The following is a 12,283-nucleotide window of genomic DNA, read 5'->3' as shown; positions in this document are numbered from 1 at the left end:
TTGCTTAATTATCTAGCAAAGTGCAAGCAAGCATGTGCTAGAAAAAGTTTATACCATGTCACCTAAATTTCAAACCCTGCACATGATGATCGAAGCCCACTATAGGCTTGATAACCAAATTCAAAGCTTTTGTGCTTTATCTGACTCACACTTTTGGAGACAAGAACAATTAGTCCAGACAACTAGTGCAACCCAGGCATAGCCTAGCCAATTCTTGCAGTATAGCAGCCAAATGGAAAGCTTTAAGTGTTTATAGCAAGCACAGACTAGAAAAATCTAAGTTCTTTTAGGAAGCAATAGTTAAGAGCCAATATTAATTGTGGCTACAAGTCCTACCTAAAGTGGTATACTATCATAGAATAATAATGATTATCACACACTCAATATTAAATCGTTTTCAAATAGAATGTGTACGAAAGATGCAATAGCAAGTGTGTAACAAGATTTTCCCATCCTAAAAATAACATTGCCGAAAGAAAATCTCCCTTAGTCTTGAGATCTTTCGAAAACAACTTCCCTCTCTAGGTAACTCAAGATCTCTATAATATTAGTGCAACCATGTCTTCTTACACATTGACTCAACTACCACATAAAAATTGTGAATAACTCAATTGTCAGGTTACATCTTAGAGGGCTAACGGTCTAAAGAAATGAGGCCCAATAGAAATTTACATAGCACTGTTTTAAGTACTATACATACCCTTTCTGTCTTTTTCCAGTACGATTAGAGTGTTAAATAAAAGCCAATCCCAAAATTTCAAGACTAAGCTTTGATTGTTGAATTACAATCTTCTATAAGCACTCTCATTATTATTTTTTGTTTTCATTTTTGGGGGCAGATATAAGCACTCTCATGAACCACAACACTAGAATTAAAAATCTTTATAAAAGTATTTTGGATAAACTGAAAAAGGAAAACCGCTTTTTCTGATACATTATGAAAAAATTAAGTCATATACATATGTTAACTGCAGCCAAAAAAAAAAAAAAATGTTTAACAGCCACATATATTAATGAGAATTATTCTTGACAGCGAAAAAAGTTTTGAGTCAATAGTTACAACAAATTAAGTAAATTTAAATCATTCTAACTCTTGCATCAACATCCAAAACAATAAAGGTTCTCTACTTCCATGATTCCATCATGCCTTTTTGTATTACAAAGAAAAGATTTAAAGTTCCAGTCTTCCAGAAATATAGGTCCCCAATTTATTCAATGAATTCCAACTCCTAAGCACTTCACAGCCCAATTGGTCACTATGAGCTGCAAAAGCAATAGTTGGCAGGATATCTATTGCCCAACAAAACCATGCTTCAATATATTGTCCGCCTACTGCACTTACTAATCTCTACTCCTAATGATGGTCGGTCTTGGCAGTCCTTGGAGTCAGAACAAGTTGAAAGATACAGTCATGCACGTTATGCACTAAAGTTAATATTCCAAGTTCTAGATATGGGCCATACGGCTAGTAATGGCATATTTGACATGCTCCATATTTAAACATGAAAAACTGAGAATGAGTAACTGTGTATGCATGGTATAGACTTGTAGGAAACTCCTTTCGGTGACAACAAAGTACAACTCACCTTTGATTTAATTTTCCAGTGATAACAAATCCTAGAATTGGCCATGTCCCGGAGATTCGCACATCTGGTTTAATATGCTTGCAAAAAATTCACTACTGAACAGTTGATTGATGAACTGGGTCTGAACACCATATATTGGTGATGAAGTGCTATGCAACCACAAATTGTTTATGCAGCAAACCATAATAGCCCTTTTGTAGAATACTTGATTATTATTCATATATTTATCATTTGTGAACACAATTAGCAGAAGTTAAATGGGAGGCGATCAAACTGAAGGCCATTTTGCTTACATGTCATTGTTTTAGGCAAAATACATGCTCTTTCTTACTATTCCTTTAATTTACATCAATGGGATAGATAAATTAATAAATATAATAGAAATAAGTTTAATCATCATTGCAGCAGAGCTACACCAGAGAGAGGCCACATATGACAACCACTAAATAAACACTGCAGTCAATGAAGATCGCACGAGTGGCCTGGTACACCACCAGGCCTCTCTCTAAAACCTTCTCTGCTTCTGCCCAGTTATCTCTATCTTTCGGAGGTGCCACTTCTTCTTCCTCTGCCTCTTCAGGGCCTCTTAGCTTCTCAAAGTGCAATAGTACAAGCACAATTGTCACATCAGTTAGCAGAAGTATGTAAAGAGGTCTTGAGGCTACAACACTCTCTGACTTCACTATGTTTCTCCCAAATAATGGATAATCAACATAGGATAAAACCGCTAAGAATGCTATTATGAGAGCACAAATAATGCGTGTACTCTCAGAAGCTATAATGCAGGTACTCATTCGTTTGGAGGTAAAAATTTTAGGCTGATGCCTATGTAGTTTTTGGAGCGGTTCTCTATCAATTGAGGTTCTTTGAACCATTGATGTGCCAAGTGATGGTTGTACTTTCATCATATCATCCAAAGGAGTCTTAATTTCTTCAATACTAGTGCCACGTTCCCTCAATTGAGGTTCTCCATGGCTTCCAACATCGAAATGATTTCCCCCGGAAACATCATCACTAGTCTCATGTTTCAGCAATGTAGAATCAAAGGCATTATCGTTACCCTTAGGACCATCTGCAAAATGAGTAAAAAATTAATGAGAAATACTAGTTGAATATATATAAACTTCACACATTGAAGTAATAATGAGAAATACTAATTGGATATGTTCAAACTCCACAAGTTGAAGTAACGATGGTATCTTGTCTGGGTGAGGTAACACTGTTTAATATCCACGATTTACTGTTTTATAGTGCACTAATTGGATGGCAAGATTTTGTTCAAATTTATGCTGATAATCTCAGCCTTACCTTTGATGCTGTTGAAAGTACATTCTGCATGACACTGACAATGCAATTATTTAAATTTCATTTTGGTGATACTAGAAGAACATATACTCTTAATGTACCACTTAGACCACTAGAGTTATATTAAGAAGGCACTACTTTATAGAATTACAAGAACTTGTCTCAGTGCTAGTATACCGGGCTAACCTGCAGTTATAACGTTGCAAAATATATGCTCCCATTGCAAAATAGACAAAATTTACAACTTCAGTATATTATTTTCTTTTATTTTAGTATGACTAGTCATAAAGTCCATATATTGAAACCCTTTTGTTGCAACAATTTGAGAGATATCTAAATCTCAATCATCGTTCTGGATTTGAAAAATATAGGAGGTTGCTATTATGTTTTATGTTGGGTGTATTGGTGTAAGAGTGTTCGTAACTCTACCTGTAACAAGTCACTTTGCTCTTTGTGGCCCATTCCTTTTTATGTATTTGTATTGAGGGTTGTAGTTAGTTTTTAGCTCCTGGTTTTGTTTGTGTAGATGTGGTTTTATTGGTCTGCAGATAAGCTATTGTCTTTTGTTGTCTTAAATGAAATTTCTCACTTATCCAAAAAGAAAAATATAGGAACTAAGAACTTAAATAATCTAAACCTCGCACAAAAGCTCATGTTTTGTCATTTGATGCATGCATAAATCCCTTTATCTTCTCAAGATACCTTTTGTAACTTGTACATGCAGCATTACTCTCACATGTACAGGGAGTTCATGTGTGTGACATAGACCCATTGTATAACATACTCTTTTACCAAAATGCAGTATACAGTGCATTGACTCAACAGAATTTAGGAAAACTAGCAATGGAGTTTTAAAATTCTGAACTTTCCCATATACTTCAAAAGGTGCTTCCTTTTCTTTTTTTGCAAAATTTGAAACATATTAAAAAGGCATTATAATTTACAGAGGATCCTTCACCATGATCTGAAAAAAATATTAGAGAGTTCACAAGCCAATCTTTAATCAATCAAACCTTTCCTTTTTCTTTTCTAATAGCACAAGAAGAATTGAAGATAAATTCAAGCATGAAAAATGAATGTTTTTCCCCTTTCTTTTCTCTAAATAGATATACTAATCGTACAAAATTTCGTAGTAAATAATGACTTGAAAAATCTAATGTCACACATAACTTTATTTATTTATTTATTTATTTGTATGGAGAAATTAGCTTGTGAACTTTTACATAATTTGAACTTTTTCATCATCAGATTATGTCTTGCTTTCTGAAAACCTCACTTTTAATAGATGTTTATTTTTAAAACCTTACATAGTTTATTTTTAAGCACAATATACCAAAAATTAATCTCATCCAAATTCACTCTAATTCAAAAAAAAGAAAAAAAAAAGAAAAAAGAAAAAAATGTAGGATGCAAGAATTATAGAATGCAGAAGAGAACCCACTTAAAAAGCATATCAACACAACTGCTCATATAAAAGTGAAATTGTACCCTGGTAAATCTTCATATAACTAATAATTATTGTAAATCACCAAAACCCAACACAAAGTGAAACATATATACATCTCAAAAGTCCAAGAACCTTAACATTCTGCAAGTGAAGTTGTTTCACCCAAAATGTCAACTACCAAAACACAATTTGTGTGACAATAACAAATTGTACCCAATAAAAGAGAATGTATTAACAAAATTATGCGCAAGAATGATAAATAGAAAGATGAATGAATTATGTGTATATATATAAAATAAAAAAAGAAATGAGTGTACCATTGATGTGATGATGAGGGGGAGAGGCAGTGGCATGTGGGTCAGGGACATGAACATTGGGGAAGAATGATTGTGTTTGTGTGGCATGAAAATGTTGACGAGTTGATGGTGATGATGATGGGGATGATGGGGATGGAGGTGGTGGTCGTGGTGGTGATGCAATGGAAGCATAGATAATGTCATCGGTGGGTTTAGTCATGTGAAGGGCCGCTGGGTCTATGGTTTTTGTTCTCTCTTGTCTGCTATTGCTATTGTTGCTTGCCATTTTCTCTCTATCTCTGTCTCTGGTGGCTTTGAAAAATGCCAGACACTCAGACAGTTATTTCTGTTGAAAAGAATGACATTATTTTGACTGAACAGCGTTGTTCGTTGATTGGCTGTTGAAAACAGAGAAGAAAAAATTGGAGAAAAAAGAATGTCAATAGTGGGATTTGAACCCACACTCTCTAGAACCAGAACTTGAGTCTGGCGCCTTTAGACCACATCCTCCTAGGCTCAAGTATTTCGCATTTCCTTTTATGCCTCAAATTTCAAACTTTTTTAATTTTTTATATAGGAATGTCAAAAAACCTCATTGAAAAGTGAAAACACATAGCTGGAATGAAACTTTTCCTATTTTATCAATAGTTTTTAATTTTTAAAAGTTATTAAAAAAGTAAAATTTTTAATTAAAGAGAAGAAAAAGTATATGTTTATAATATGCACATTCAAATTGTTAAAATTTGAAAGTAATAATATATTACAAATGATCCAAAAATAATAATTTATTTTCATCGTATTCATCATATATTGCCTTACCAAACTCATCTAAGTCAATGATAATTGAATATTTCTTTATGATAATATTCAATAATCACCCACAGCATTTTTCATAAGTAAGATAATAGAATTAAACAGGACTTCATTCAGCGCAAATCACCAGTGCAATATGGTAGAGTGAAAAACCTGAGTTGCATATTATATACTACAATAGACATGATAGATATTGTATTTTTTAAATTCCTAGTGCAATATGAATTCTTACTACTATAACACAAGCAGTAAGTTATTGTTCCTCTCCCAATGCCTCTTAGTCCTTTATGATCAATCAAGCGAATGGCCTTCAAGCCTCGCAGGTTCTTTTTGCATAAATGCCCACATGATTGACACAATGAAGACAAAAAAGGCATTGCAAACACAATCAAAGACATTACTAATAGCACATTGGCAATACAAAGCACACGAATTCTCACACCAAGTCACTGATGTATAAATAACATCAATCTAATCTGAAGAATTTGGCTATAAAGAACAGTACCAAAAGATCTTTTTATCATCCTTAAAAGATTCAAAATTCACAATCTAAAGCCCTGAATACTTCCATTCTGAACTATCATTAAAACCCAAAATCATCATCGAGCGAGTAGATCTGAATAATGCAATAAATCCTTAGCTATAGAAATTCAAGATCTAGATCAAATTCCAGGACTTAATCTTTCCACATAGAACCTAAAAATTCAAGCTTTACTTACTATTTTTCATCCAAAATCCAAATAGCAAAATCAACCAATAATTTAAGCTCAAATCAAACCAGAATGTACAAGACAACCGAGTTCAAAATCCAACACAAATTAACAATTTAAGCTAGAAATTTAAGCAATTGAATATATACACACACACACAAAGTCAATTCAATCCCAAAATCCTCTCCGATACATCATTCTTTTCCTACAATTTTTTGACAACCAAACAGATTCTCGAATGAATCAAAGAAATTTAATAGAACTCAAATTTCAGCACAAGTTAATGGTTAGGGATTCGAGCTAGAAAATTTACCAATTGAAAACACCAACAATAAAATTATAAAAATGAAAAAAAAAAAAAAACTAAAAAAAAAAAAAAACTAAAAATTTCTACAAAAAAAAATCTCAACAAAACCGATACAATACAAACTCATTTATTTTCCTACGATTTCTCAACAACCAAACAGATTCTAAATGAGTCCAAAGAAATTTAATCGAGCTCAAATTCCACCACAAAGCTAACGAATTGAGCTAGAATTTCAAAGCAATTGAAATAAATACAACTTTTAAGATAAATAAAAACTCAAACAAAGCCTATTCATTGCAAACAATTTCTCCGAGTAAATCTCTAGAAATGCAATGAAATGAAAAGCCGTAGAAGATCGTACCTAGTAGAATCGGATATAAGTCTCTGAGTGATTGAGAGAGAGAAAAGCTTGTTGTGGAAGCTGATTCAGATTCCGATATTCAAAGTACAAAAGCAATGGAAGTTGTGAGAGAGTGAGTTTTCCGATATTTGAGTTTCTGAGAGAGTTTTCTGATCGAAAATGGAAAATGACTACAGTGTGAGAGAGAACGAAAATGTGTGTTTATACCTCTCTATCTATCTCAAGGATGAGAATATTTTAGATATCTATTTTAAGGGTTGGGTGAGAGTTGCGTTGAAAAAAGGTAGATATTTGAAGCCAGCTCAGGTGGAGAACAAAAACTGCCTGCTTTTCTTTAAAATAGTTGCTTTAAATCAGCCGGGCACATTAATTAGTATTTATTTCCACGGTGTTTTGTGAACCCTCGAAAAATGTGGTCGAAACAAATCAAGTTTCTTGTAGTGTCATTAACATTTTATGTCACTTTTGTTCTTTTATATTTTAATAATTTATTATAAAAAAAATATTACTTCTTCGCATTTTAGTTTCTTGGACTTATAACAATAATGACAATTATATATAATCAATTAACATCTTATTATAGTATAAAAAATGAATTTGTAAATATTAAAGTGAAATGTAAGCATGTATTGTGTAGTCCAAATTTTGTAAGAGAAAGAGAGGAAAAAAAAAAACTTATAAATATATTGTATTAGGCAAAATTAAGTAACCAAATAATTTTGTATTAAAAACAAGTCTAACAACTGTTAGATTCAAATAAAAGTATAAATTTAACAAAAAACCTCACTTAACGCATTTGTCTATAAATTGTACGATATGTACAATTTTACAATATGATAGTACTTATGATATGTCAATGCAATATAGAACTTTTACACGCAATACAGAATTTTTTAATTTATTTTATAACAATCCTAATCAACCTATATGTAAACCAAATATATATATATATAATATATATATATATATAATTTCGTCCAATCTTGCTTGCTATTATAATTAAGAGGGCGTTTGGATAGCACGTTTAAGTGCTGCGTCCGCGTTTTCTCTATTTTTTTTTCAGCCGCACTTGTTGACTTTTTGTCATGAACAGTGCACTTGTGCACTGTTCACGGACCCATAAATTTTACTTTTTATCAACTTTTTCATTAAAAATGGGTCTCACGGCATTATTCACACATTTAAAAATTATTTTGCTACAGTGTTTTCAGTTTTCAGCAACAATAAGTTCAATCCAAATGGACCCATTATTTGTTTATTGATGGGTCCTATGTTAGATATTTAAGTTTAATTTTTGTGGGTTTTCTTTGTTTTTGTTTGATATTGAATCTAGGTATATAGATATATATAAACTTTGCTTTTTGCTTAGAAGGAAGGAGAGGAAAAGGCAGATTGGGAAGCTAGCAATGATAGAATGTGATATTCTATTTCAATTTACATCGCACCGCACTGCACATGTGACTGCAAAAATGAGGTGCGGTGCAGTTATGGTTTTGGCTAAACTATACACCGCATCGCACCACACATGTGACCACAAAAATGAGGTACGGTGCAATTATAGTTTTAGCTAAACCACACCACAAAGTGCGGTGCTAAAAATGGCCTAAAATCACACTGCATCGCAAACACCCCTAATTATAGATGGTTAGATTACTAATTGAAATGAACGGTAAGACAAATATAAAAATGAAATCAAACATAAAGGTCCAAATGAAAATTTTAAAGCTTAAAAGGCAAAATGAAAACAAACACAAACTTTAAGGGCCAAAAATGTACTTTAATCTTATTTATAGATAACCAACTATTGTGCCTAAGAATGTTTCATTTAAAAAAATTTGGCTTCGCTCCTCATTTGATAGCTCCATACCTTAAAGTCTAATAAGTGTAGAAGCTCATGAAATTGCATAAGTGCATTTAACCAAAAACAAGTGAAAAAAATGGAAGAGATTATGGCTAATGTAGATATCCCATTTTGTGTCGGTTAATAATTTTAAACCCTTGATTCCAATGAGGGTGTACCACTCTGCAAATTTTAACATATTATTCTATCAATTATGTATTTTGCACAACATAAACATGAGATTAAAATTTTTATAAAAGGGAATCTTGTTTTAGGAAACCTAGCATGTGCGGAAATAAAATAGAAGAGATTGTTTCTTTTTCAAGGAACTTAATGTCAATTCCAAGGGGTTGGCTTAGTTATTTCTAAGGCCTCATGATATTCATGAAATTCTAGGTTCAAAACATCTTGGGGTCACTTCTATGGGATTCCTTCCTATAGTAACATGGTGTGTGTGAGACAAAAGGATTGTATACACCAAAGAAAATAGTCAAATAGTCAAAGATGCCTGGACGACTTTCGTCTATCAAAAAAGAAAAGGGGAACCTAATGTCTTTTGGTTTAGGACTTGGGCTCAAAATGTTCGTAGGGAGATGAACAACTTTGGACTAAGAAACTAGAAGGCAAGGAATTAAGTGAGTGGGCTATGTAGGCCTAATATCATAGCCCATAATTTCACACATAAAAAGACGGAAGCAAAACCGAAGACCCTACAAGCATTGTCAAGCCCAACGCATCTACTAAATGCATCAAAGGCAATCTCTACAAATTTAAAAAAATAATTCATCAAGAGGGATTTATATATATATATATATATTTGGGAGACTGGTAGATAATACAATACCTCCACCTATCATAAGGGTCATCAAATAGCCCATGGCCCATGGCCCGACCCAAAAACCCGGCAGCCCATCGGGCTAATGGGTGGCACAGCCCGTTGTTATTGAGGCCCATGGGTAGCCCACTAGCCTAGTGAGTTAGGTTGTGGGCTAGTTTTTATGTCCATGGGCACCCGATGAGCTAGCCCAGTAGCCCAGCCTGTTGGCCCAACCCGTTACCCAGTCCAATAACTTAGAATTTATAACAAAAATATATAGGAAGTGTATGAATAATTGATCTTGAGATATTGTAATAGAATTTCTTAAGAGAATTCTCTCAACCACTAAGATACTTAAAGTAATTGTGCTAAACTTAGTTTACTAAATATATATTTTTCTAGTAGTCTAGCAAATTTGAATTAACCATTTGATTTTTTTTTATTAAAGATAAAAAATAAAAAATAAAACTATTTGAAGCCTTATTTTAAAAAAATTAAATAAGTTTCCATCAACAAAACAAAAAATTAAATAGATTTAACTATAAAAAAATTGTAATTAAGTATTAAATTCTTTGATTCTTTCCTTTAAAAAAAACTAGATTGATTATTCTCTTATTAAAAATTGATTATTTATTTCTCAAAATAATATGCTGACACAATCTCATGGGTAGCCCATTAGGCCCAACCTAGTAGCCTAGCCCGTTAAAGACAAAATGGGCATTGCCCATGGGCAGGGTCGTGGGCTAAGGTTTTCTCTTTCGGCCCAGCCCGACCCAGCCCGTTCACTAGTTAATAACCCATTATGCCAGCCCATTGTGCCCTTGGGCCAAGTAAAAATGGGCCGGGCCAGCCCGACCCAACCCATTGATGACCCTTAACCTATCACTTTCCTTATATTTTCTCTCTTTTTTTTTTTCTTTTTTTTTCTTTTTTTTTTTTAGCTACGAAATCATTGTATTTTTTTCTTAATTATTAAGTACTAATTTTCAATGAAACTTCCTATTATTTGAGAGTAGGAAGCATATCGTGTTACTATATTACTGGAATACTGAATAATTACTCTTACAATGTAATATGATGCCACCGCAATAGATTTTATAATTAAACTTGACTAACCTTTAGATAAACAAAATTAAATACCCCTTTTAGATAAAGTAATTTTTTTTTAGAGAATTTCAACTTATAACGTCCGCTCTTGATGATAGCTCTTTATCATCAGATCAAAACACCAATCAATTTTTGATGTAGGCAAGAATTGAACTTCAAATCTCTTATATAACCATCAGAAATTTTATCAAATTTTAAATAAAGTAATTAAACATACCTTGAAAAGGACAAAATGGATAGCCCTCATTTTCTCAAAGCCTAGTTCACATGAATTAAGAATGTAGATCTTGATTAAATCATTAATTTTTTTATTATCATGTAACCGCTTGCAAACACACCTTTGCATTACTTGTCGTATTGCACATGCGTAGCCGTCCGTCCAAGTGTCTTATCTACTTTGTTTGCAACTTATTTAAATTCTCTATCTTTCCCTAATTTGCTGACTTAATCCAACTTGTCTAGACTCTAGACCTACTTCACGGATATTAACTTTTGTGGTTGTATTAATTCTTCTAAAGCTGACATATGAACATGATCTTTTTTTTTTTTTTTGAGAAACTGACATATGAACATGATCAAGCATGAAATCTAATGCATTGTGCTATTATTAATTATAGTATTGGTTTTGATGCAATTTTATTTGTGTCAATGAACCTTCTGTGTTTAGGTAGCTCTTTCAGCCGCTTTCTCATGCTGAAAATTAGCTCAGTTTAATCCTGAATGCTAGCTGTTGGCCCTGCTGGATCATAAGCTTTTGTTTGATTGAATTTTAGCTATGTAGTCCAGAGTGTTTGAAACTTCTGCTTCTTCTTCTTCTTCTTCTTCTTCTTCTTCTTCTTTTTTTTTTTTTTGTTTTCTCTAATTTATAATATTCAATTAAGGGAGGGGGGGTAAAAAAAAAAAAAAAAAAAAAAAAAAAAAAAAGATTCAAGTCAATATTTTTCTTGAAATTCAGAAAGCAAAATCATTTTTTTTTATTTTTTTTATTTTATGAAGCTATTCTTTGTTACACTAAAGAAGGTGAAAGTCCTCTCTTCTCTCATCCTAATTCCTATTCTACATCTCTACCAACCATGCATGCCTTTGGATCATTCCATAAATACCAAAACGGCAATCAAGGATGCATATATACATATATATATATATATATATACACACATGAACATATCAAGGTGGATAAGATCAAAACACGTGTATATCCACTAATTGTAACAATAATAATATGGACTTCTTTTTTAGGAAAATAATTTTATGGACTTAAACAAATACAATGAGGGTAAGAAAAATAATAATATACAATAGAATTAATATAATCACCATATATGAAATATTTCCTTGTCCTTAATTCGCAGTCTTCCAAACCTAAAGACTTTCATCTCTTGGAAAAAGGAAAAGAAAAGAAAAATTGGGTTTCTTTTTCCCTATTTTACAAACACCATGGTCAGATATATACCACAAACCAAAATAACTAAAATACTCAAAATACCTAAATCAGAACCAATCCTACGAAAATACCAAGCATAAATCATATATAATTGCCTTTATTAAAATTATAAAAAAATAAAAATAAAAATAAAAAACCGATAGCAGTTCCAGCAATCATGGCGATTTTGGGTGGCTGCACTAAAATTTATCTATCTTTGCCTAGCATGTACCCCAAATTATACCCATCATTAATTGTCTTATTCTTGTAA

The 12,283-nt window shown here is 32.4% G+C and overlaps 1 protein-coding gene across 2 annotated transcripts; it reads right to left on the bottom strand.

Moving 5' to 3' along the window:
• Positions 1 to 1,829: 1,829 nt before the first annotated feature.
• LOC112012816 (uncharacterized) lies at positions 1,830 to 7,129 on the bottom strand. 2 transcript variants are annotated; one of them, XM_024045194.2, is made up of 3 exons: positions 6,826 to 7,121; positions 4,656 to 4,980; positions 1,830 to 2,658 (listed from the first exon to the last, which is right to left on the bottom strand). In XM_024045194.2, exons 2-3 carry the CDS (start codon positions 4,918 to 4,920, stop codon positions 1,997 to 1,999), a joined length of 927 nt encoding a protein of 308 aa, XP_023900962.1. In that variant the 5' UTR covers positions 4,921 to 4,980; positions 6,826 to 7,121; the 3' UTR covers positions 1,830 to 1,996. The 2 variants fall into 2 exon arrangements, 1 of the variants encoding a protein (XP_023900962.1); XR_002883026.2 differs by lacking the exon at positions 4,656 to 4,980 and having other exon boundaries at positions 2,549 to 2,658; positions 6,826 to 7,129.
• Positions 7,130 to 12,283: the final 5,154 nt, after the last annotated feature.

The sequence above is a fragment of the Quercus suber genome, unplaced genomic scaffold, assembly GCF_002906115.3.
Source record: "Quercus suber isolate HL8 unplaced genomic scaffold, Cork oak 2.0 scaffold_207, whole genome shotgun sequence".
Classification (NCBI taxonomy): domain Eukaryota; kingdom Viridiplantae; phylum Streptophyta; class Magnoliopsida; order Fagales; family Fagaceae; genus Quercus; species Quercus suber.
The sequence above is the reverse complement of the archived record's forward strand: the minus strand, read 5'-3'. Positions and strand labels throughout refer to the sequence as shown.